The sequence below is a fragment of the Pholcus phalangioides genome, unplaced genomic scaffold (genome assembly GCF_987345545.1).
Source record: "Pholcus phalangioides strain wild (caught in Gottingen) unplaced genomic scaffold, Ppha-v1.0 ptg000015l_1, whole genome shotgun sequence".
In the NCBI taxonomy this organism is placed as follows: domain Eukaryota; kingdom Metazoa; phylum Arthropoda; class Arachnida; order Araneae; family Pholcidae; genus Pholcus; species Pholcus phalangioides.
The window spans coordinates 114510236-114537232 of NW_028301608.1; the positions used below are offsets into that span (position 1 = coordinate 114510236).

The following is a 26997-nucleotide window of genomic DNA, read 5'->3' on the forward strand; positions in this document are numbered from 1 at the left end:
AATTTGTATTTTATGAACTAGGTTTTTGCTACAAAATATGCTTAAGTGTGTTAATTAATTCCTTTTAGCCCTTAAACTGCTCAAAGATAACTGGCTGTACATTGTTAATCTTCATAAAAATTTCCAAAAAAAATATTTATTCCCAAATTACAACCTTAACATAATGAATCATAAATAAATGTTTCAAACTGTTTTTCGCTTAAATGAAAATAACTATAAAATATATACGTAATGAGACCAACAAAGATGGAATGATTTGTACTGTGCAAAAGTGTTAAATAATTGTGAAATTTCAAAATTTCTTAAACCACAGAGCAGTCAAAAATAAATAATAATTATGAAATAAAATCAAGTGAATGAGCTGTGATTGAAAGTTAATGCTGTGGTTGTAATTTTTTTTTAATCTTTGCAAAATATAGTTACATTTGATTTTTCAATACTTTAAGATAAAGAAATTTTTAAAAAGTCTGAACAAGTTCTTTTTCATTTACCATAATTAAGCTTATAATGATTATATACAATTCAATATTGCTGTTCTTCAAAATATACAATTTTTACTGTAAAACAATGAAAAAGAAATTTTTCAAGATGTCTTAATAAGATATTTTCTTTAATAATTCACTTAATTTTGTTCCTTAATTGAACAGAATGTTTTGTATTACTCATTTATAAGAAATAAAATTAAATTCAATTACTAAAAATCCAAAAGTCAATCATTGCTTGTGTAATTTTGTAAGCATGCATAACATATGTGTGGGGTTTTTTTTTTTGGTGGGGAAATTACATGGACCATAATTATAGGTTTGTGATTTTTTATCAAATATTTTCCAGAACATTTTAGCAATTTCATTTTTATGAAATGAGATTCAATGAAATTTTGATGCCTGACATCTTGCAACAATATTCAAGTTATAATGTCAACAATATTGTCGCATTACAAAAATTACCAATTATTAAAATACAACGAAAAGTCATTTCACCATATTGGTGCCGTATATTTAGTGATACTAATTAGAGATAATATGGATGTGCCATACTATTGAAATCAAGCATAACAATATTTTTATCGTCCATTCAGAAACAGATATATTTGTATCAATAAATCAGTTTTATTTGAAGGAGGTTAAATTTTTTTTTTCAACATCTTTTTTACGTCTTTTACATTCGTTTAAAAGAAATAAATTCTTTTAAAATAATTTATTTCAGATGAAAATTTTCATCATTTCATTGCACTCGTTCGAGAGCTTTCAGTTGATTAAACTGCAAAAAATAAAATAAAATAATAATAATCATATTTTCATCATATTACCATCAGGTGGAGGAGTAGGTGGCCAAAACTGCCGCATGTTTCCAACACCAGGGGCGGATGGAGCACGGAACGGACTTGTGGGTGTCGGTAGTGCCCCTGCGAGCATGCTACTGAAGAATGGGAATCCTACACCTATTAAAGGAAAAGCAATGCACGCAAATAAAAATCAAAATGTCTCAACTTAATACGTATCAAAAATTAAGTGCACTGAAAAATTTCTGAAAATTTTCAAGGGCACATATACTGTAACATAAAGATGGGAAGAGAAGAGTGTTATACACGTAGAATAGTGCGTAAAATCACCATGAAAAACACTGAAGATCACTCAGAAAGAAAAGATTCAGAAAACCAGGTCATGATTCATTCAGGATTATTTAGAATAATCCCAGATTCAGAATTCGTTTCCGGTGATTCTTCATAGAAAAAAAGTAAACCGTAATTCTAAACCAACATCAAGGACAATAAAAATGATTTTTTTTTCTTTCTCCCAGACTTTTCTAACTACGAAACCGAACAGAAAGGCGACGAATCGGCGCCATTTCGATCATTTAACTTTTTCTCTTCTTTTTCAAGCAAAACAACATATAATCTGTAAATTATTTAAATTCGATATTCTTATTGATATTCGTGTTCGCGGTTTTGGCAAATACTCCTTGATCTTTGCCAAAAAAGCCGAGAAGCGATGATTTCCGGTTAACTACAACGATTAAAAGATTCCACGGAGGAAAATTGCTATGTCTGTTACTGCACGAGATTTTCGTGAATTTCGCAATGCGATGGTCATTTCTTGCTCGCATTCGAGAGACAACATTCTTTAGAAAAAAAGAGGACCTACAGCATTTAAATATAATTCCGAATGGTCACAGACTGGGTCTGACTACAGCATAGGTAAGTGCATCAGACTGACTGACTGAAATGTTTGCTTTGACTAGACGATACAGCAGTGATTTCCAGGCCGAGGTACACGTATCCCCGAGGATGCTTGAAGGGGCACTCAAGCGTACATAAAAAATAACCAACAATGGGGAGGACGCGTAATATAATTGAAGAAGTGCAAAATATCGGTTATGGCACAATAATTTATACCAGTGGTTCTCAACCTTTGGAAGTCCGTGGCCCGGTAAATCACTTTTGTGTAAGTGAAAGGCCCGGTCATACACACAACTAACGAGAAATTAATGGGAAAAATGTCTTGATAAATAGATATCTGAGTAAATTTATAGTGTATAAGAATTTTATAAATCTTCACAACCCCGTTTCCCGGCTAAATACCGATCGACCTCCATCTTGTGGGTGCTATATGGGTCTATTGGTTCGAAAGCCCCGTTTAAAAGTAATTACACTTTTACCCAACATATTTAACTTATGCGATTTTTTTTTTTATTCAGAGGCTTTTGTCACTCGCCATTGTTGCGAATATAATATTACCCCCCCTTGTGAGCAGAACCTAACAAATTCAGGGACACAAATCTTAAAAAATTATAAATTTTCGCCGAGTAACCAAACATCTCCGAACAAAGGAGCATACGCATGATCCACCACTGGATGGGGCACAAAAATTTTCTTCCCGAGAAATTTGGAATTGCCACATTTCAAAAAGCATTTAAATTCGTTAAAATACTACATAAAAGGTATTTTCATTCGATATTTTAATTTTTTTCACAGAAATATTTTCTTTCTTTCTAAGTTTTGGTCGACTGTGGGGAGGATATGAGCATCCTATGCCCCCTCCCCCGCGTAAGCCTCTGTTCGAACCTGGTCGTGAACTCAAAAACTCGTGACTCTGGTCGTGATCAAAATCAAAGGGTTATAATACGACTTCTCACAAATCAAATTTCGAACCGAAACATTGTCTTAAATGCCATACTAATGAGTCACATATAAACTAATGGGGTAGATCTTTTTCAAAAGAATTAAAAAAAAAAAAAAAAGAGTAGGAAAATCGCATTATGTCTGTATAAATATCATTGCAACAAGTAAAAAAAAAATTAATCTGGTTCAACACGATTTCCATCAAAACTGACATCACACCACCCTGATTCATTCCTTTTCAATCAAACAAAGGGCCGCCCAACATGGGCCCGTCTGATTCTCATAAAGGTGGCCCGCTTCCCGAAGACACAACAAGTGGATAAAAATGAAACAGGGTCAGTCAAAGCTTTTATACATATACAAGTAATGTATCTCTTTCAACATAACAACGATCCATAAAACCGTCCAATAAGAAAACAAAAACATGAAAACGTGTAAATTCCCGAAAAAAGCATTAGTTATGTTAAAACGACCTCGATATGTATGTGAATATGCAAGAAAAAAGAGTAAGAAAAATATATTTAACAGCCCTCTTTTTTCAGCAGGGAAGGCAAAAGTCCAGCAATATGCAAAATAGAATCGTGATGGGGCTGCGGCTCGTTTATAAACCACCCTTCATCAACGGTTTTGGTTTTTCTAAAATAAATAAGAAAAGACCGGTTCTTTTGCTCTTTAATTTACATCGTCACTTTAAAATGCAACCAAGGAATGATCAGTCACATGACTACTTCCTACTAAACACTAAACCAGTGTTTCCCCAAGAAAGACATTATCATCTCCTGGCGGGAGATGGATTTTCCAGGAGGGCTGAAAAAGTTATGGACATACTACAGGATCTTATGGGCTGGATTGAGTTGGGAGGGGGACAAAAAAAGTTTGAAGAAGGGGGGCAATGAAACAAAATGTTGAACCCCAATACGAAGATAAAGACGCTTGGTCCGATGCTCCAAATCCACTGTTCATTATCCTGGTATGTTGTTCCACCACTATCTCTGGCATCAGATCATACATGCTCAACAATACATGCTATGGTCCGCGGGTCAAATGTAGCCCTCTGAGTCATCTGATGTGGCCCGCGATCTCAGACATAATTTTGTAAAAATGTACTAAGTGACATTGAACATTGAAGGACCGGACGCACCCCGCTTCCCATCTCAAGGAGATATCAAAGCGTTCCCGAAAGATGGGTGCATCCGGAATTTTAATAAATATGTATATATATATATATATATATATATATATTTGTATAACAGAATACCAAGTCCAATTACAGAAGTATAAATCAACGGAATAATTATGATAAATCGTGAACTGAGAATCGAAATCTAAATTGATATTATAGCGTCCTTGGCACGTCCGGACTCGATAATCAAATTCCGTTGGTGGCGGTCCGTCCGCGTTCGTTGGATGTCACTAGTCGTGTAGGCCGTACAACGCCGAATCGATGTCATGTTTGCGTCACATGTCATGGTCCAAGTCAGCCAATGTTCGGACACCCAGATGTTTTAGCTCATTCTAGGCACACATTCCTGTTCCATAAGCATCCTACGTCTTAATTCTCCTGGGCAATTAGGAGATTTTCATCATTCCCGAAGCTACATCGGCTGGCTAGCTGGATTATGGGTGGCATTGATTCACCTCGTTAGCATGTTAAGTGTTTATAGTTTCTCCAATAAAGTTCGCCGTTCAACGACGTATCAGTTTCGTGAATTTCCAGTGTACCCCTACGTCAAGGGCGTAGCCAGGGGGGGGGGGGACTTGGGGGTCTGGTCCCCCCCCCGAAATGAAAGTGGTTCCCCCCCCCGAACGAAATTTCTGGCTACGCCCCTGCCCTACGTGGTCGCAAGTTGTAGACTCTCCCTGGTATCAGCTTTACTGGTTTGGAAGGCTGAAATTCATCCTGCTTCAACGAACGCATTCAACGACGCTCTTTACAAATACGCACGTAAAAATGAATATTGATGAACATTACTTGACAATTTTCTTTTTGAATAACACGAAATGAGAAATTCAATTTCAGCTTTTTTTTTTTTTTTTGAATTCTAACATAATCACAATTTTTTTCACTTACTGGGAGAGTCAGGAAAAACGTGTTTCCACCGAGAGCGAGAGTTCAAATGATCATTATCTTTTTCTTTTTTTTTTTTACACCCATGATTTGAATACGATTAACAGCTCCCCTTTCATTACTAAAAGCATAAAAAATAAAAATACAGCGATTATTTGACTTCAACTAATCATCGATCTCCCATGTTAATTACAGACACTCCTTTCACTTGGATGCTTGTCCCTTTTCCCCAATAATTCAATTCAAAATATGCGTTTACACATCCTTCAACTGATTTTACTTTCATCTCTGCTGTTCATGAATAACCATTATAATAATAATCACCTATTCTGAAGAAGAAGAAAGAAAATAATCAATCGTCTACCCTATCCTTTCGTAATGAACACCCTTTGAATGCATCATGAATAACAACCGATAATTGCTGTTTGCTCAAATAGGTTACACACAACCTGACAACGTTACATAAGTAAGGCATATGAGTTTGAAAAGGGGGGATAAGGGGACAGGAGAAAAAATACACAAATTAATAATTAATATTAGACAGCCGTCGCACGATTAGCCTCAAAATCAAACTGCCGCTCATTGTTTGCCGATGCAGTGTTTTGTTAGTGAATCGATTGATCCAACAGAACAACGGCGTGGGAACGAATTACTGCAACGGGTGGTGAAGAGAAGAACGAAACGGAAAGTCCATGTATTTTGCTTGCACGTACGCGAACATACACAGCACGCGAAGAATGACTGGACAGAATAAGATATGTTTTCAAAAGACCAGCAGCGATAACATCATCCCCAGAGCTCATAAAAATGCATTAATAACCAGTCGCACGGCGGTTACAAATGTCAGGTGCAGAGATAAAACATATAGCAATAACTGCACTGCGGCAATCTCCCTAAAACAAAACAACTCGCTTTTAACATGACTCTCCCTCTTTCCCTAATGAGTAGCAAAGCAGGACCAATGTATGTGTCCCGTCAGAACCATACCAGAAAAGAACTGATAATTTTGTGTTTCATAAGCCGAAAAACATGATGGGGACAATCCATGCTGAAGAATTATGAGATATTACAAAACCCTCATCCTCATCATTTAGAAACACTAACTTGAAAAAATTAATCACCATCCATTGCAAATATGATATGTAGTGGTGGACCACGGCCTCCTATCTCCTATATATAAGGTTATATAGATGGTCGTGGATTTTTTGGATTCTCATTGTGAGGATCCAAGTTGAAACTGACGTTGATTTTCCAATTTCATAACGCGAATACGAGCAGGTCTCCTATTCGAAAAACGTCTCTTCGCAGCGAGCAGGCATACCATCAACACAATACTTACATGACATCAAAATTCAGGCATTTGCAATTTTAACTTCAGCATATGAAAGACAAGGGCATGTACGGAAGATACAGGCATGTGACTTCAAAATAATATATGATCAAATCAAATATATTTTACATGCCCCTGAAACATATTATCACAGGATGTACTTTAAAAAAATGTAAAAACAAATTGATTTATTTGCATAAAGATATCGAAAGGATATAATTTATTTTTAAATCGAAATTTTTCAAAGAAATAAGAAAATTCAAAATGAATGTGGTCACCAATCAAAAATATCATGCACACACTTATCAGCGCCTTAATAGGCTGTTTACTTGCCCGTCTGTAATACCACCCTCAGGGCTGGGCATGGGGGCAAAAATTTGAGTCTGGTCTAGTCAAAAAATCTAAAATTAGTCAAACTGCTAATACAATTTTCCGCTCTGTTGGCGTCGAAAAAGTCACGAAGTCATAGTTCACCTCAAAAAGTCAGCAAGTCATAGTTCACCTCGCTTATCATTGCTGATTAACAGCACGGGCTGGATTTGAACCGGCGTGGGCTTAATCCTGATAAAACCCGGGACATAACGCAAATTCACTGATAAGAACTGGGAGATCTTGAAAAAATCAGAGGGCATTATAATGTCGAATTGTAAGGCAATGGATAAAATTACCTATTAGCACAAAAGTCTGAGCCTGGTTTCTGCAGCATTCACTTCAACCCTTTTCTCACTGCAGACCGCTGAAATTAAGTGAACATTTTCGCGAACGGCATAAATGGGAGAAATAATTTGTGATCTTGAAAAAAAAGTAATAGGAGGAAAATTTCCTAACCTTCTGACTTATTATATTTCTTATTTATACTTTGCTATTATAAATACTAGTAATCGCGTAAAGTTAGGACTCCTGCTGTCACCTATTGAATAAAAACAAAAATATCTGTTATAGTTCATCAAATAAAATGATTGTTGGTTTCAAACCGATGTGCAGCATGAATATACGCGATATCTACGATATCTATGTATGTAAAACAACAAGCCTTTAGTGGCTGATTCATCATCGCCGAGCCGAAACCACTGAAGCTATAAATATGAATTTTATCAGTTGTTTCATTTCATGATGTACTAAGAAGGATTTTTTCGAAATTCGGCCCGTAAGGTTTCATAAAGGGGGGGGGGGGGTTATATGTCCATGTCGGGCATGTTTTCGAAAAAATACATGCCCAGTCAAATTGTTTACATACCCGAGCATATCTGGTAATAGATTTGTCCAGCCTTGGTAAAGAGAGATTTCGTTGCAGTCACGATTTTTTGGACAAAAAAGAGAAATCTACAAATATGCAATCGTGGGATTTTGAGAATAGTGCATACTAAAATAGTGTACAATACTGCACTAGCAAACTAATGACGGAGCATCAGGTGCACTTTTCTCATTAGGGTTGCTATTTGTAGTTGTGTGTGCGAGCGCGCGCGTGCATGCGTATGCGTGCGCTTTTAAATAATATTATTATAAATAGATTTTCTTAAGAATGAATATTGCTTACTGTAATCAATGTAGGCCTACATATGAACCTTATTTTATAATTCACAAAACTTAATTTTTTTGTATGTTTCTTATAAAGTTTACTGTAATTTCATAACTGCTTTCAAAGTCAATCCTCTTTATCTACTACCATGTAGATAATTGTAGGAAAACATATTGATGCAAAAAAAAAACGAAAATTTGTCACTGCATCCTTTAATCCTTTTACATAGATTTCTTACGTCGCTTCCAGCGATAAGAAAATTTTAATTTGAATTAAAATTTAATCATTTTTGTTGCACCACGGTCATTCTCCGAACCCGAGGGCTAATTAGACCGGGACCTACAATTTATTGCCGATTCCGAATGTCAGCGTTCGACATTTCGATTATTATTATTTTTTCGCTCACCCAAGGGTTTGCTGATGTGGAACTCTCCGCTGTAACAATCTTTTTCAGTGGTCATGTTGTCGCCGTTTCTGTTGTACCACAGCGTCAGGAAAGTTTCTGACAAGAAGAATAGGGTATCGAACTCACGACATCTCTAAACATCTTTTGGTTTCATACAGTACGCATCTTCAACCCGTTGCTGATTGGATTGGAGCACCGGAGAGTGCTTGATAGTTATGCCCGATAGCACCTACGATGTGCCCTCATATCAATCGAATTAACAGTGATCAATTTGATATAACACCACATACGAGTTGTTATGTGAGTGTTATTCTTCTGATGATACTCCGTTGTTTATTGATCCTTACCAGAATATAACATGTAGCCAACATTGAACAAATTGCAATCAACACAAATTTTTTTTTGCTGTGGCTATAAGCGATAAGCAACAAGCAATGTTTTCGTTACCAGTTCCACACACATTAGATTTTTCTTTCCGTGGACATTCGTCTTTTTGTGGAGTTCTGCCAGCTCTTGAATGACTTCATTAGCACCCGCCAAGAGCAGTTTTAAATGCCACTACTCAGGAAATACAAGTTTGTGTGTGTCAGTGGCAAAAGTGCGTTTTGAACTTTTCATCGACTAGGGTTTTTAGAAAAATTTAAGAAAAAAAAATTCAAATTTCACTCGCAGGGGGCGCGGTAAAACTAAAAACTCGATATAACACATTAACTGAGACACTAACAGTAAATAATTCATGTTTATGACAATTTGCGCGACACAAAACTATCACATTTCAATACGAACACCTTATATAGGTCGGGCTGCATCTAAACGAGTGAAAGGGTGTTCATGTTGAAATATAAGTTTCATGTAGCGCAAATTGCCATAACATTGATTATACACTGATTGTGCTGCATTTCATGTGGTATGTCGAGTTTCTCGTTTTACAGCGCCACCTGTGCGTGAAATTTGGACTTTTTTAATCATAAAAAAAATCTAGGTCATGATAAGTATTTTAGTGTAAACCGCATAGTTTTATGTCAATTGGTTGATTTGTTAGTAATTTTAAAAATGTCTCCAGGACTTCTCGTTCACCCCGTACTTTCACACCTGATGCACATCAGAGATTCGAAAAGGTGTTGTTGCCGAATTCGATACATAATTACAGTGTATCCATATTCGACTAGAGAAGTTTATGGAAGTTACAGAACAGGGCAATTACGATATGTATATTATTCCAACTCATCCATCAAATATCATTCTTCGATCATCTGTCTCAATGATGGGGAAGCGATTTTTAGACAAGACGAGAACCAAAAAAAGAAAAGGAAAAATATTAGGGAAAGGGGGGGGGGGACTGGTCTCGTCCAAATTAGATTTTTCTTTTGTCAGGGGGTGTTGATGATACCTGTGTGAGAAAGAAAAGAAATGAAAGCCAGGAGAGATGAACGCCTTCCCTCTTCCGCATTAAATGTCAGCAGCAAAACCGAAAGAGGAGGCAAGGCGAGACCAACAGCAGAGAAGTGACCTACTGGCCTATCTCGAGGAATGAAAAGCTATAGGGAATCGCTGGGGCCTCTTCCAGGGTGCACCAGACATCCCAAAAGTAATGTAGCGGTAGCTGTAAGAAAAGAGTAGTAGTGCTGTTAGTGTGGTTTCTTTTTATTATTCTCTCTTTTTTTTTTTTCGTAGTTGTGTATTATTTCTCTTTCTGCTGTCTTGGCTGTGACTGAGTGAGGTCATTGACTCCTCCAAGTGGATTGGATTATAGAGGGTGGAGTTGCTTACACACGACTCGAAAATGTGTTGTGTGAGGCGGAGCCTCGTCCAACACAACAACGCCCATAAGTTTTGAAAGAACAAAAAAAAAATCAAGCACCATCATCACTGCATGATGAAGAGAAGGTACCTTTGAAGCTATAACGCAGCAGGATATAAAATATAGAAAATATTTTTCGCCCTCCCCCCTCCCGCTTGATAAGCTAATTCGGATAAAATTCTCTGGAACCAAAATTTCTCCCATACAGACAATGTTAAAGTTCCCCACTTAATGTAATAACTTCCAAAAATTTCCTCGCTTAATCGAATATGACGATTTAGTGCCCTGCAAAAAGCCTAGATTTTTGAGGCTTCGTAGGGTCCAATTTGGCTTCAGTACATTTAATTATTGTATTTTATTTTTGTTTTCTGTTAGGTCGATAGAGTGCGTTAACTTTTTTCGGTGAAAGTAGAAAATTTGCACAACGCCATGGTTTCATGCTGTCTTCTTCAAATGAAATGAAATAAAAAAACATTTCATTTTTCGATGTTTGACTAATTTCAGAAGCTTTATTAATGATGATCTTTCATCAGTTTCCAATACACGAACTATACTAACGGTACGAAACGACAATTTAATTGTTCCTCGCATAATCGAATACTCTGCTTAATCGTATATTGTGCGCTGCAACCGTTGATATCCGTTCAAGCGGGCCGACTTTAGGCTGCTTCGCATTCGACACCATAATTTCACATCGACTGTCATTTTTCTGGGGGGATAGAGAATACGTTCCCCAGCATTGACGATAATTAAAAATCCTCCTCCAATGGGCCTTAGAAGTTATGTTGGGAAAGTACCACTATATATTACTCAACCGTACATAAACCTGGCGGACATTCCTCTGTGGAATTTCTAATGGATTGGTGCAAGCCTTTTGTAACATGCTAATTGATGGGGTTTTTGGACCACCAACCTTTCTGTTTGGCCTACCAGTAAATAGAAAAATGTTCTCTTGTGTGCTTTTCTGTCAAGGATTATGAATGACTCCGTCCCGCTGTTAAATGTCCTTTTCTCCTAAGTGACCTACCAGTATGAATTTCTTATAAAATGGCTTGGATTGGCACATGACGTAATGCGTGTTCTGAATGTGGTATGTGTAGTTCCCTAACGAATCTATGTTGTCATAGGGGGAAGTGGGCATAGTGGACAGTGATACCTCAGCTAAGGAAGATAATTCGTTTTTGAATCACATTCGTTAGCCGAAACACGATTTGCGATAGGTGTCTATGTAAAAGCGTTTAATTCGTTCCAGAAATAGTTCAAAATTTCGAAGTAACTTTTATAAAACGCTAAGAAGCACTTTAAAAAATGACACACAGAGATCAGAGGCGACGACTTCGCAATTGGATGAAGGAAAAAAAAAATGGTCATCCTTTTATTCTGCACTAATGATATACAGTCGAGTTCGTGAGCCGTAGTGAAAAGAAGTGTACGCGGGTACGTGCTATATACTATTTTGATACAGCTCATTCTTCTCTTCACTCTCTTCAGACACTTGCAGATGGCAAAGATGAGTTCCTAAAACGTCCAGACTGTTCAGGCTGGTATCGAGAGTCTCAACGTATGCATTGAAACCCTTGAAACCCTTTTTTTATGCATTTTCGTTAAGTTTATTAGCTTCATCATTCATTTCACATGGCTCAAACTGAAGGATAAAGAAATATGTAGGCCATATCTAGAAAGCAATTCCTCCCCCCCCCCCATCCCACTCCCACCTGGTGGAAATAAATTAATCTGGCTCGAGTGACATTTACTCAATGCATTCATTTTGATTGGTACGAAAATTTAGTTCACGACGCGAATGCTTTATGTCACTCCAACCCGATTTCAAAATATATTTTTTAATTGCTATCCCCATAAATTTCTTAAGCAGCTGTATATGTTGCACATGCCAGAAAAAAAAAACGTCCATGGGCACAGTGTTATCCGAAGAAAAATTTGGAAGGGTAATTCAACTCCTCTCCAAAAGTTCAAGGGGTAATTTGGTAGAAAGAGTGGTATCTTTTTTTTATGAAAAAAAGAGAAAAAAACTCTTTTTAAAAAAATTACCTAAAATTTTAATGAACATTTTCACTTCATAACGAAATTTTGAGCAGCAAAATTGAATTTTGATGCGTGAATCACGCATCTTGATCATGCGTTTCCAACTGTTTGTTTTGGGTTCCGCATGATCAAACGTCGCGAAACCCTTAAAAATTCTGGAACCCGGAGAGCTTACAAAGAAGAAAACTTTCTTGTGACTGATCCGCGCAAAGCTGTTGTTTATTTTGAAATTTAACGAGATTCTGTCATTTAAAAAAAAATTCACGCCACTTAGATGAATAAACCACTTGGGAAACACACAAGTGACATTACTTTTTTTATTATTACATTTTTTTTTTCACACTGAACTTTCGAACCAGAAGCTCCAGTTCATTAATGTAATTTTCCGTTTCATCAGGGAATTGATAAGTTGTAAGTGAGAAAGATGTTGTTGTTTATTTTTCCCCTCCGCGCCTCACTAGTGATATTCTTGAACAGCAGAAATCACAGGCGTACTTAACGGGACATCCAGTGCCCCACACATGAGTTCCACCCGGCCAAGGCACGGGGACCTCAGTTGCAAAGGGGCTTCCTCGATATGATTTGGCACAATAATTTGTGACAATAAATACGTAAATTAAGCCCTCTTTCATTTTGCCTTGGGGTTATGATGCTGTTGCGATGGCAGTAGAGACATTTTTTGGACAAATATTAAAAATTTGTTCAAGTTCTATGTAACAGCCTCGTTATCATCAAGGATTCTGAATAACAGCCTTTTAAGCCTCCTATCTTATAACAGCCTCCTATCAAGGGTTCGGCGAGAAGTTTTACGTTGAAAACCCCTGACTTAGATGCGTATTGATGAACGTACCACTTGGACGTACAACTTGGGGTGTGGTCTGTGACCGAAACCTAATACGATTACTGAATTAAAAATTTAAATATTCAAACATGAATCGACAAAGTTTTTTAACAGCTAGCTGATGTGAAGATGGATGAATTTAGGAAAGAAAGAAAATTCAACTGCCCTCTTACGGGAAATCGAACCCCCGTCCTCTCTCTTGCCAGCTGTTAAAAACCGTCGTATGGATAAAGAGTGACGCGATCCTTCGATGAATCGACAAATCGAGTATTTTTCATTGTTTCCTCAACTTTTTTGCCATTCTCACAAAAATTAAACTTTAAAAACCTTTTCGGTTCTCATAAGGTTTTTTTTTTCCTATGTACATCTACAGTTCACTATCATAGAGCCATAGATCATCAGCCCGTTTTTCTATTCACGAGCACCGTTCATGCTCAGCAACAAAAAAAATCCTAAAACAACAGAAAAACCTAATGGAATGCAACTTGACGTTCCTTAATTGCGAAACTATTTCTTTCACCAATTCTAAATTTTTTTTTTTCACATGAATTATTTATTGTTTCTAACAATTCCTGCAATTACTCTCAATAATTATATAAAAAAAATTTCTATCAATAGGTTTACAATTATTTCTTCCAGCAATTCTGTATCTATTTTTTTCATTAATTATAAATTTTCATCAATTATGAAATTATTTTTATGAAGAATTCTAAAATTATTTCTTTTAAGGTATTTTTCAGCATTTCTGTAAATTCTGTGATTATGTCTTCCTTTTTGGATGATGAATTTGGCCTCTCGAAATATGTAGCCTATATGATATCACAGGCCTCGAAAATTGTTTTGGCCCCGGGTTCCCGACTGTCATTTTAATGTATCTAATGCATAGCATTACCATCGAATTTGGAAAGTATCTAACAGTCCTAAATAAAGTAAACAGTGAAGATTTCAATGACCAGCACTGCTGAATGATTTTTTTTGTAATTTAATCGTTCTCAAATTCGTCGGCCGGTCACAGATGAAAGCTTTTAGGGTCACATTTGGCCAGCGGGTCATGGGTATAAGAACCCTGTTGTACGCCAATTGTATAAAATAAATGCTATTTGCTGCTCGATGGTAGTTTCAGATGAAATCTATAAGAAAGCCCAGCGGAAATCAGTCCCAAAGAAAACAACGATACTGATTCTGGTTCGTAATCTATACTGGATTTTAAAAAAAATCAAAATGTCATAAATTTAATTAATTTGGCCTGAAACTTTCGAAAGGTGGCCGAGCAAAACTTGTGAACAGAAAAGAGCCCTATTTAATTCTGACGAATTTCACTAAAGCTCAAACTAGTATCACAGAAATTATTAGTAGCCAGTACTGTACACAGATACAAATTACTAGAATAAAATGGATACCAAGTGAAATCTAGTTTGGAGGTGTGTTGAATTTGGCAATACCGGCGTATTTGTGAATGTTGTAGTAGATAATAAGGATTACGAAGCAGTATAACGGCGACAATTCTCATGTTAAAACTGGGTCGTCGATCAATCAGTATAGTAGATCTCCTTATCCGGGTGACGTGCGAAACACAATCTTCTCCCGAAACAGATTACACCCAGTAAATCGCGCCTCAGTTATATGTGTTCCTATCTATAAGCATAATCCTGTGTTAGCGGCTTTAGTGTTATCGGCCTCGTATGTCTTTATGGAATTTTTCCTCTGTGAATCGGCTTCGATTCAAAATACTTATTGCGGATTCTAAATTCATAGATGGGTCATTCTATCGAAATAGGACAAAAATGCGGATTAATAACAAAAATAAATGTCAATCAAAAAATTCAAAAAAAAAAATTATCAGAGAAACTTCTTCATCTGATGATAAATAAAATATAAAAATCTGTGAAGTTTAATTAAAAATCAATGGTGAAAAACATTAATTTAAGTTCCACCACATTAAGGGGATAGGCAAATCTGACGAGGAATTTTGCCTATTTCAGCATTAATTTGATATTTTTATGCTTGCCATTTACAACATGTTCCATCTATCTCAGTTGCTCATCTTCATTTTGGACATGCGTTGAAACTCTGAACAATTTCTTTTTTTTGGCAATTGCATTTTCATTTATTTTTTCATTTGTGTTTTTTGTTCCTATTTTAGTCAATTTTATGGGGACAGCAGATTTCTAATTTGTGCTGATTTTGCTAGAGCACGAGAGAGGCATTCTTAAAATAAAGCCTTTAGATGAAACATTATAGCAGATTGATGTTACAACCAAGAATCTGGATTATTTTCATTCTTATCACTCATAACTTACGATCAAGCCTTCCTTTTGGTTACCTAATGCCAGGAGAAAGACATTTTTTATGTTTTGCAACAATGATCAAAAACTAATCATGTTGAAAGCATGCGCTTTTCAGAAATAATAGAAATCTCTAAACTGAAATGTGACGTAAATTTAAAATAATTTTCAATCATATAATTTCCCACAAAAAAAGGAGCCTGGATAAAGACATTTAATACAAACACTCGCCTCTTTTTCCTGAATAAGTCTAATTTGTGAATATATTTACAAATCTAAATTGATTTAAAATGAGGTTCAAGTGATAGCTACATTCCCCTCTCTCTCTCTCTCTCTCAACCTTTTTAACACAAAATTTAATAGTTGGAAATTGGTATTGTAGGACTTCAACCAATGTTTTCCAAATGTCACGAATGGGAAAAAAAAATTTGAGGAAAATTTTCATTTTGCTATAAACTATTGATAAAAAATATTTAAAATCATAAAAAAGGTGAAATATGAAAGTATACTGGCCTTAAAAAATATAAATATTATTGGAAAAAAGAATATATCTTTGTTTTTTAGAAATTTATCATTTTAAAATTTGAAAAATTGGCTGGGGACAGCCAGGAGAAGGTCATTTCCTTAACAAATGAATTTTTTTTCAAGCAAATTTTAAAACTGTTAGTGGAAAAATTGAAAACAAGAGTGGCGACTTTTTAGAAACTGGAACATAAATAGAAAGGGACGAAAAAAAAAGTTCTGTGTCAAATATATTTAAAGTAAACTACTGAGGACACAGTTTAGGCGAATTTCGTGAGAATCAGTAAAATCTATCGTAACAGGTCCGATCGGCCGCGAATGAAGATATCAACGGTTCCAGCACATAATACCCGATTAAGCGGGGAACAATTGCCGTTTTACACCGTTAGTATTGTTTGTAAAATGTGTGATATATAATTTAAAATGTCTTAAACATCGGATTGTTCCTTTGCTGTCCTTTGTGTAAAAAACCATCCCTTTTGAAGCAGAAAAATTTTCACAGTTCTCAAAATCTTTTGGTGATTTTCTCTGGGTTTTTTTTTTCTAATCATGGCACCTGTAATTATCGCGTTTTTTGGTTTAGCATGAAACCATTGAAATACACATTAGTCAAATTCAGATTTTCTGTTTTGATCCCAGCTCCAAGTCTTATGATCAAACTTCCGTTTTCTTTCGCCAGTCTTCTTCAATTTCACCAGAATTTTCTCAACATTTGACACCTGAGCTTCAGGAATTTCAGTTTGAGTTTTTTTGTTTTTGTTTTTTTCGCTTTTATTGCATCAAAACAAAATTTGTTGGACAAACCCGATTTCTTCTTTTTTTCGCGTTCATTTTTTCTAACTTCAAGACATTGCTTTTGTGCAGATTTTTTGAGATTTTTACTTTTTCCATGAAATCGAAAAAGTTGGCGCCCTCTTTTGACTTAAAAGAGAACAAAAATGAAATAAAATTAATGAAATGCTTAAACCATGGGTTTCTAACAGGGGTTCCGCATGATGAAATGCTACGGAACCCTCAAAAGTCCCGGAACCAGGAGAGCTTTCAAAGAAGAAAACTTCTCTCATACTATTCGCAAAGCTGTTTGAATTATAAAAAGGTAGTGTCTTTAAAAAAATTCAGGCCACTTCGATGATCAAACATAGAAACAGTGACATTACACATCGATTTTTCGAACCACAAGCTCCAGAACTCATAAATGTAATTCCACATTTCTATCAGGGAAATTATAAACTGTAAATACATAAAATAAATAATGTGATCCTCACGTATTCCCAAGGGATCAGCCTGATCCGTCCAGGGAATTTGTTAGTGTTAGTAAACATCCATGCCCGAACTGGGATTCGAACCCAGACCTGCACAGTGAGAGGGTAGCTCCCTAACCACTCGACTGCCAGGCGGCTTATATATTTATATATATTGCTTTAGGCAAATACATATATATATATAATACTTTTTTGAGAAATTTTTTATTCATTAGTGATATTCTTGAGAGAGCACATTCTTATTTCACTTGCACTGACCTGTTCTTTCTCTGCGAACAGAGTTTCGATATCTGTGTGAAATGACAAAATAAAATGCCAGCTTATACAATACATGGAATTTTTCTCTGCTCAGCAAAACATTTTGCGCACCGGGAATCATTCTCTGACTCTAAACGTAAAAACTTTTTAAATTTATTCAAATCTAAAAAAAAATTATGCCCGTCTCTGTTACTTTTGTCCATAGGAAATAAACGGGTGAAAATAAAATGCCATCAGTTAATATGTGCTTTCTAGAAAACATTGGAAATAAGTATACAGAGTATAATAATAAAAAATAAAACTGTTATATAGTTTTATTATTATTGTATATAATTTTCACATGTTTCATCTAATAAAAATTTTATGTATATATATTTATGATAATTTTTATTTACAGCTGTCGTGAGAATCATAATACATATCCGATTTAGCGGGAACTTTAACATAGTCTCTCGATGGGAGAAATTTTGGTTCCAGAGGATTCTATCCGTTTGAGCGGGTCATCCGTTTATCCGTCACCCGATCAAGCTGGAAAAGAAAGAGAAGCCTTTTTGCTGCAATATTCAGCTCTGATGGGCATGTTTTGATTGAATAAATCAAAAAGCCCCAAAATAAAATGCCGTCTTTGCCAAAATATTTCACGACAGAATGAAACCTGAAGTCGTTAATTTACATTCACCACACCTAAAGACTTTTCTGCTCAGTGTTTATATTAGAAGTGGACTCTTTTCTCATGTGGGCAGCATGCAAACGAAAGCAGCGACATGTACTCATTACTGAAAACCTGTTTCGAAATCCTACTTGCTCAACAGCTGCTTGCGAGAAGTCATTAATATTGTATTGTTTGTTTAAAAAATAAAAAGCAAAAACACAAAAGTGAAAATAAATAAAAACTGGCACACGCTTTGACATCCTGATGGCTCAAGTGTCATCGCTGGAAAGCCCCGCCAAGACTTGAAAATTTCTGGTTGCTGATTAATCTTCCATGTATCGGGACTGATAAATGAATACTGTAACGAATTGTATGGGCTTAAAGGAATAAGAAACAAGTTACGGATATACCAGAAGGAAAAAAATTCAGAATCTTTGATAAAATTCAATTTTGCAATTAAATATTGAGGCGAGTTTTACAATACTTGCATACGAACATAATTTGCGTCGATGCTAATGTGACCGAAGCAAATTACTACGGAAAAGATTTTCGTTGCCGTTGCTAGTAGGGTCTAAATTAGGGCGTTAAGAAACATTTAACACTAGAAAAGGTGTACACCAGTAGTTCTTAAACATTGTGGGTAAAAAAGTGGTATCACCCGAGGCTCCCTTGCACCTAGTCAGCGTTGATCCGCAAACCCCTAGAACTGTCAAAAAAGAAAAATTCATTTCAGAGCTTCGAACAGGCACGCATCAATCAGCACGGCAGTTCTCTACGATGACCCTGACAAACGTTAGCTAAGCACACTTTGAGGAAATCACTACAACTACTTAACCGCACATGCAAATAGTACACACTCCTCTGGAGAATTTCTACCGAATCGGTACATACCCGAATGCTTGTTTCGAGTGTATGTGTGGTTCCTAACGTATCCATGTTGTCGTTTCGTGTTGTTGCTGGTGCAGCCATCTCTCTTCCATATTTTGAAGTGAAGATGGTGAGTGTCTCAATTTTCTTGAAAGTAAGTGTCATGTTGAAGGACTTCCTGCTCTCTGCGGAGAGACTTTTTCAAATTTAAAACCAGCTCACCGACCATCACTGTGCCGTCAACGGGGTTCAAACCTGGATTCTCACGATGAGAGTCCAGCACGCTGCCCACACGAACGCATAGCGGCAAAACGTTTCGAGAACAACTGGTGCACAAAGTATTTTGGCGGACATAACGCAAATATGAACGTGCATCAAAGTCAAACTTGAGGATTCGTTTCAAAAGTCTAATTCTGTAATTCATTATTAACATAATTATTGATGCAGTCGACGCTCGTTATAACGAGCTTCTTCGATCCACGGAAATCGGACGTTATATTGGAACGTCGTCATATCATACATTTTAAAAAAAAATTAGCTTCTCCGGAAAATTGTGTATTGTAATGATATGGAATAAACTCCTTTTATTTTTTTTTCAATATTGCCATAAAAATGTGTCAAAGAAAAAAAACAATTTAAATACATAATACAGTACTACATTCCACTTAGGAAAATACTGTAGTATGGCCACAACCTTCATTCATTTTTTTACTACATTAAGCACAATACATTCAATTGCCTCCTATATTCTCCTATTGAGAAATCAAGTAAAATCGTGCAATAAAATTTAAGATAAGATAGAAAAAAAATCGTGGGAGTGAGTGAGCTACCGTATAAAAAAATAAAACGGAATGGTAAGCAAAGTTTCTAATGATGGCACTAGTTAACCACCGGGTTTTATTTATCTTTAAATCATCTATGTTTCATACCCTTTCTTCTGCAAGCATCGAATTTCCAGGTAAACCCGTTCAACGATGGATTTTGTCCATTTCTTTGGAAAAAAACGGAAGACCGAGCCGAGTTAGGCCGTTTTTATGGATTGAATGATATTTACGAGCGATACATCTGGATAAAAAATAACATGGGGGAAATATAGAAATATTTTGAACCCGTCGTGTCGGTCGTTATAATGGAATAGCCGTTACAACGAGCGTCGACTGTACGTTACTTACAAATAAAATGTTACAAAACTTCTCCTGATATAGATGCGGGTCCCTGTTTGGTCAATTATGACAAAACACTCGAAGATGACGCAAAATAAAAAAGAAGAAATAAAACTAGTAAAACTCTCCGAACACACCAACAAAAATGGTAAGACATCAATTTGCAAGTCAGGATCGTCGTATTTATTAATTCCCAAGCGGTTCTTCTGTCATCATTTTTTTTTTACTCCATAAAATATCTATATCTAGATAGGCAATGGTATATCATAGCAGACACAAAAGAGTTATTTTTAACTGTAGAAGCCAGTAAATTCGAAGAAGTAACCGATGTTCAACACTTTTTCAAGTGAGATGGATGATAACGATAATGATGCGAAAAATGAGCGATGATGCTATCGGTAGAAGACCACGAACTCCGAAAAACAAACACGCAAGCTTCATTATGCATATCTGTGGGTAATAACCTCGGGGTGGAAAAAAAATCAATCTTCAACATTAAAAAAGTACCTGAATATCATATAGCCTATCTCCTACAACAGGGTTAGGCAAACTGCGGCTCTTTGGGTAGGTGAACATGCTTCTGGACTAAAAATTTGAGATAGTAAATAAAACTATCACAGTTTCTTCAACAAAATTTTTAAAACTTTTTACAATTATTGAACGCGTGACAAGCAGAATTCTCAATACATTGAAAAAAAATTTCAATACAATGATACCTCGGTTTAGGAATTTTTCGCCTAAAAAACACTTTATTTTCGGGATTTTTCTGTCTCTGCTAAAACGAACATTTTCATTGGTATGGTTGCACATGACAACATAAAACAGCAGCGTTTTGAGTTGACTTTTAGAGAAATACTGTCGCTCGAGCTCGATTAACTCAGGTCTGCGTCAGAAGCTTTTTTTTTTCAGATGTACCTCCTTACTTTTATTTTTGAAAGTTTTTGAACCATTTCATATAGAATGAAAGATTCGACTAATAGAAAATGCACTAAAAAGAAAAAAAGGAACCTGTGGTTTTTTTTTGGAGCATGCATTCTTTCAGTGCAAGATTCTTAGCATCAAACTGAGCAGTCAAGACCAAAGCTGCATTAAGGTTCAACCCGTATACCTAAAAGTTTCCGGTAATTTCAACCGGCTTTGGTCTGGACATTCTAGGAGTTGTATGTATCGTCTCCATGTATCAGACACAGATATGAGCTGACTAAATCAATAAAACGGTTATCATGCATACTTACCAAGCATTTTTTGACAAAATTTCCATAAACAAGCAAAGTTTGATAAATTTCCCTGAATTCATTGCTTTTACAGGCGATAATGTATAGTACCCAAGCCAGGGTAAGCCGATTTAAATTCACCTGATTTAAATCTTGATTAAAATCACGATTTAAATCACTCATGATATTGAAGTAAAAGTAACCTGGTATGGTGTGCATGTTATTAGAACGTGGTGAAGTTCGTGATTAAAAGAAGAATAGGAGATCTTTGGGGTAAATGTAGACTTGAACATAATCCCTAGATACAGTGCAGAAAGAAAGCTGCTCTATTTCTAGATTTTGTGCATGGAAAAAAAATTGCAGAAAAATGTAGGGAGTTGGACGTAGTAGCTGTAGTTCGCCCTTAGCTAAATTGCACCAAGTATTTTCCAATGCATTACAATGTGGCACTACGGTTCCCCTGATTAAAAAATAGAGGAATAATTTTTTGTATAAAGCCTGGAGTTCTATGCCCTGATTGCTGATTCAAAATAGTAATAGATGTTGTACCATAAATATCATTGGGCTTTCGACTTTAATTTTTGTATTAAAATTTTGAGTTTGCTCGTTTTTTTACCAAAACTCATTGAATCTGTGAAAGAATAAAAATGTGTAAACTATTGAGCAACATCATGCAAGTCGGAAACACATCCACAAATTGTGCAAGAAACAATCTTGTCAATAAAATTTGTTTTATTTAGTTAATGCTGAATGGCCCTCTGATTGTACATCCAGTGAATTGAGATCCCTGCACCATATGTGTGATCCCCAAAGCAGAATGTTCTTCATTGTTCTGCAGTAAAAATTCTAATAATAGTGTGTGTGTGTGTTTTCTACATTTTTCATTAAAATTCTTCCAAACTATTCAGTAGCAGCAGTGATTGATTGATTTCAGCATATTCGGCTTTGGGGTGTGTGATACTGAGTTGCCACTACACATTCACTTTAATAAGGGGAGGCCCTGATGAATAAAAGCACTTTTCTCTACAATAAAAAGTTAATCCATGAAGTAATTTGGGCTCAACGACCTTTCATGTTAAATAAACACAAATTTGTGGTGTTCATATTTTTTGCTTGTAATTCGTTTGTAGGTTATTCATTAATGCTTAATTAAATTTCAGCAATTAGGAGAAAAAAGCAGGTGAGTGATATGAAAATATGCATTCTTAATGATTAACAAAATTTGTTTTAATTAATAAGCAGTCAGTTAATTAAAATTAAAAAAATCTGATCTTTTCATACCCTGACCCAAGCGTCGTTGGTGAATTTGATACATTTCCCTAAATTAATCACTTTTAACGGCGATTATGCACAGTATGATCGTAAAATTTGTTATCATTATATCGGGGGTACGACTATATTCATCACACATACTAGACTCCTTTGTAATTTTTTCATATTTATAAAATTCACCGATTACATTAGGGTATTATGCATAATCACAGATAAAGGCTCGGCTAACGAGCGTGATTCTAGAACGAATTATCTTCGTTAGCCGAGGTATGACTGTACTGCAACAGAAGTGGATAAAGAAGAATGAAATCTGATTACACAGCAGAAGCAGATCTAAATAAAATAATTAATTCTGTGGGGGACACTCAATGCACAGTAATTGGAGTCTTCCAATTTTATACCACGAGTTGAAAAAATTTGCATCTAGAGTTTTCAGTATCTTTAGGCCTACACGTTCGATTAGATTTGCACTGAAGAACCAAATTATTGATGGCGACTTGAAATCGTGCTTTACACTGAAAAAGACAGTTAAAAGTCTATAAGGTAAACCATTTGCTTCATTTAATATAATTTTCTATTTTTCATTTAATAAAAGTAATTTTTCGCTTCATTTAATGAAAAAGAAAATTTCTGTTATTTGATAAAAAAATAATTTTTTTCTTCATTCAATAAAGTGAATTTCTTCTTCATTCAAGAAGGTAAATTTAATAAAATGAATTTTTCTCTTTATTTAATACAATAAATTTTCCGCTTCATTTGACTCTCTTTAACTTCATTAAATAATAATTTTTTTTCTCTCATTTAATAAAGAGATTTTTTTTATTCATTTGATAAGACGAATTTTTCTCTTCTTTTAATAAGGTAAATTTAATGAAGTAAATATTTCGTTTCATTCAACAAGCTAAATTTTTCTCTTCATTTCTTAAGATATTACACATTGGTACAGTAAAATCTCTTTTTTTACGGTCACACCGTAAAAGAATAGTCGAAGGTGCAGAAGAAAGGGTATGAAACATCGATGATTTAAAGATAAATAAAATCCGGTGGTTAACTAGTTCTATCATTAGATACTTTGCTTACCATTCTGTTTTATTTTTTTATACGGTAGCTCTCTCACTCCCACGATTTTTTTTTCTATCTTATTTTAAATTTTATTGCACGATTTTACTTGATTTCTCAATAGGAGAATATAGAGGCAATTGAATTTATATTGTGCTTAATGTAGTAAAAAAATGAACGAAGTTTGTGGCCATACTGCAGTATTTTCCTGAGAGGAATGTACATACTTATTATGTATTTAAACTGGTTTTTTTCTTTGACACATTTTTATTGCAATATTGTAACAAAAAATAAAAGGGGTTTATTCCATCATTACAATAGCGGGGCTTAGAATTTCCCCTGGCTTGGTCGTAAAAGAGAGATGACCGAATCTGAGTGGCGTCCGTTAAGTGGAGTATATTATACCAATTGTATCACTTCAAATTTTCTTTATTTGTAAAACTATATTTGAGGCTCTGAAATAATTTTCAAACTGTTGTGAGAGGCGGATTTGACTGAAGACTGTCCAAGAAATAGCATCTGCAACTTGTCGCCATCGAAGCACCCAATGGTGATCGATGCTCGATACCAATTTTCTGCTTGCGAGTTAATCAAGGATTGACACCCTTAATTAAACACCCCATTCATGGATTAGCAACAACTAATTTGGGGTTTGAGCATCGGGTCATTGTTGGCATATGGGTGCTCTTCTTCTGGTGATGGTCATAAAGCTCGGGTCTTGAACGAGGTTGAAATTCTCGTTCTAGAATTTCATAATGGCAACATATAGTAAATCACGTATGTGATCTATGAAGGACAACGAACTCCGCAGCGATTTGACTTGGTCGCAAGTAATAGGACAGAAAAACAACCCTCTCGTGAAGTATCATTTATTTGCTTCAATGTGATTTTAAAGTATAATTTGAATGATAAAGGAGAAAAAACAAATTGAAAAACTCACCAGAGGATAGCGGTAACGAGGCCAAGTATCGACTGTGGTAAGCAGCCGACAGTGTGGACGCGTCCGCGGCCGTCGTTCCACCGGGAGGCCGGCATAGGTCCCCGTAAGACGGCGGCCTCAGTTGCTGCGAATTCGCTGCCTGTCCAGTGTTGTCCATAACGACTGTAGAGATGATGTTATCGTGGAAGTTATTTTACGTCTATGTAGTCACTCAGTCGTCGGTTTTCGTAGAGTCCGGGGTCAGATTATCCATCGCCGGCGACGGCGTCGGCAACGGACAACAACAACAACATCGTCGTGGGTTACGTAATCGCTGGAAGAAGAAGAGTTTCGAACCATTTTATGCGTGGCACCGCTGTTTTAGTTTATCCTAATTATCCGTTTTGTCTTCCTGTACCTCGTGTACAGAAGACTCACAGTCACTCTTGACGCACGACATCGCGGTGTGTATCCAGGTATCGTGTAAAGTGCACATAGATAAATAAATCCACCAGGTTGTCCGTGACTATCTTCAGTTTCTGCAAAGACGCCACTGGCTAACACACTTCACCTCCTTACTTTTTCTCCTCCTTTTTCGTGACAGCGGTTTGTACAGTTAGTTCCTTACACTATTGGCTTTTTGAGAATATGGACAGCTTCATCACCTGAAATCAAACAAACGTAAATATTTTATATACAGGCACATTAACTCGAAATAAGCAGTATAAAACGTGTAAATAACATTAAGCATCACATTCCTAATGTCGGACGAGATGAAATTTGCGTGTTATACAAATGTACGCATGATACCAATATTTTATACCAATCCTCACATGGTGACATCGAATCACCATTTATGATAACACAACCGCAGTTCAGTCACACTGTGGCTGAAACAATAAAAATTCTACAAGTAATATGTTTTTCATCCTTAGCTGAAGACTAAACAGCTTTAAGATTGATTTTCAGTTACGGACGAAAAGGTGGTATGGTACAACCCGGGCCTGTTCCCCATAAGCTCAGGCTCTGGGCAGATATGAGTTTTTGGGGGGGTCTCTTATGTGCAGTCTTCTTTAACGCACAGGCGTACGCAGGGGAAGGGCATGTCGGCGGAGCCTATAATAATACAAAAAAAGAAGAAAACTTTGGGCAATGAAAATCTATGGGCTCTGAGCACGTGCCCCGTTTGCCCTTGGTAGAAAAAAGCCCTGGGTACAACCGCAGCTGAAAAAAATGTTTTTCCAAGTGAACATCGGAAAAGAGAAACAAATAGTATTTCATAACGAATGTTCACGTCCTCTTCGTCTCTGCGTGCTTTTCATAAATGTTTGGGTAGCCTTGCGACTGTTTAATTAATTCGTTATAAACTAAAACATGAATAAACCGATTCACTTATTGCAACACACTCTTCATTTGTAAAAGCTAAAAAAGAAGAAACAACCCGGTCTTATTTTAATGGAAAAAAGCATGCGAATAAGACCAAATGACCATTCCCCAAGTTGCGTGTCTTTATTAATTATCAACATATTTACCAGTGAAGGACTTTCATGACTAGTTTCATCGAGGAACTCTGTCGCTAATGACTTTGTAACTGAGTGTATTTCAGTTTTGGATGGTCATACAGAAGAGAAATGAAGTAATAACAACGTGCGATTCTCTGGAGTTCTGTTTCACCTTATATCAACTTACGCCACTGGAGAGAAAACAGGAAAATGCAGAAGTCTACGAGAGTGAAAAGAAGACGCTGCCGTTTTTCTTTGATGTAACGGGGCTATTGGCCTTTTGTTTTCTTCTCCTCGATGAAAATTGGATTTATTCTATTCCAACGATGGGATGACGAAAAATTGCACGAAAAGCCATCACAATACTCTGGTAATTTTGGCCTTCACGGGTAGGGAATGATATGAGAAGAAGAAAAAATTCAATGTATATTCAACTTTATGTTAGCCCTAACGCCCCCTACCTTTCCTTCCAACACCGGTTAACTTCGAGGTCACCAACACTCACGGCCACACACACACACGCGCGCGCGCGAGGGCGCGTATTCAGGCTTTGGTGGGCAACGCGAACCGCCCTGTCAAACAGCGGCTTGTCCATCCACCGCCATGCCATCCACTGGAAACTGTTTAAAGCCGTGGGGGTGAGAAGCACTAACATTATACAGGTAGGAGAAAAAAAAACGCCGACTTGGCGATAAGTTCCAGAACCCGAAAGCTCATGAATAGAACATAAGATGGAAGGGAACATGGATAAAAAAAATAATATGGAAATGCATGTACGTATATTGAAGAAGGAGAGAGCGATGCCGGTAACTCCAGCCGATATAATCAAATAGAAGGCTGCAGTGAGAGAGAAATTATGGGCACGACTGGTGACGATGTGGCGCACACAAAGA

The 26997-nt window shown here is 36.2% G+C and overlaps 1 protein-coding gene across 3 annotated transcripts in view; it reads right to left on the reverse strand.

Moving 5' to 3' along the window:
• LOC149077637 (uncharacterized) overlaps positions 1–26997 on the reverse strand; it is a 260154-nt gene that overhangs the window by 67186 nt on the left and 165971 nt on the right. For all 3 annotated transcript variants that reach the window (XM_089245186.1, XM_089245185.1, XM_089245187.1), the window contains exons 2-3: positions 24624–25267; positions 1310–1441 (exon numbers count right to left, since the gene is read on the reverse strand). In XM_089245186.1, the coding sequence (XP_089101312.1) occupies positions 1310–1441; positions 24624–24780 (289 nt within the window). In that variant the 5' untranslated portion in view covers positions 24781–25267. The remainder of the gene's footprint in view (positions 1–1309; positions 1442–24623; positions 25268–26997) is intronic.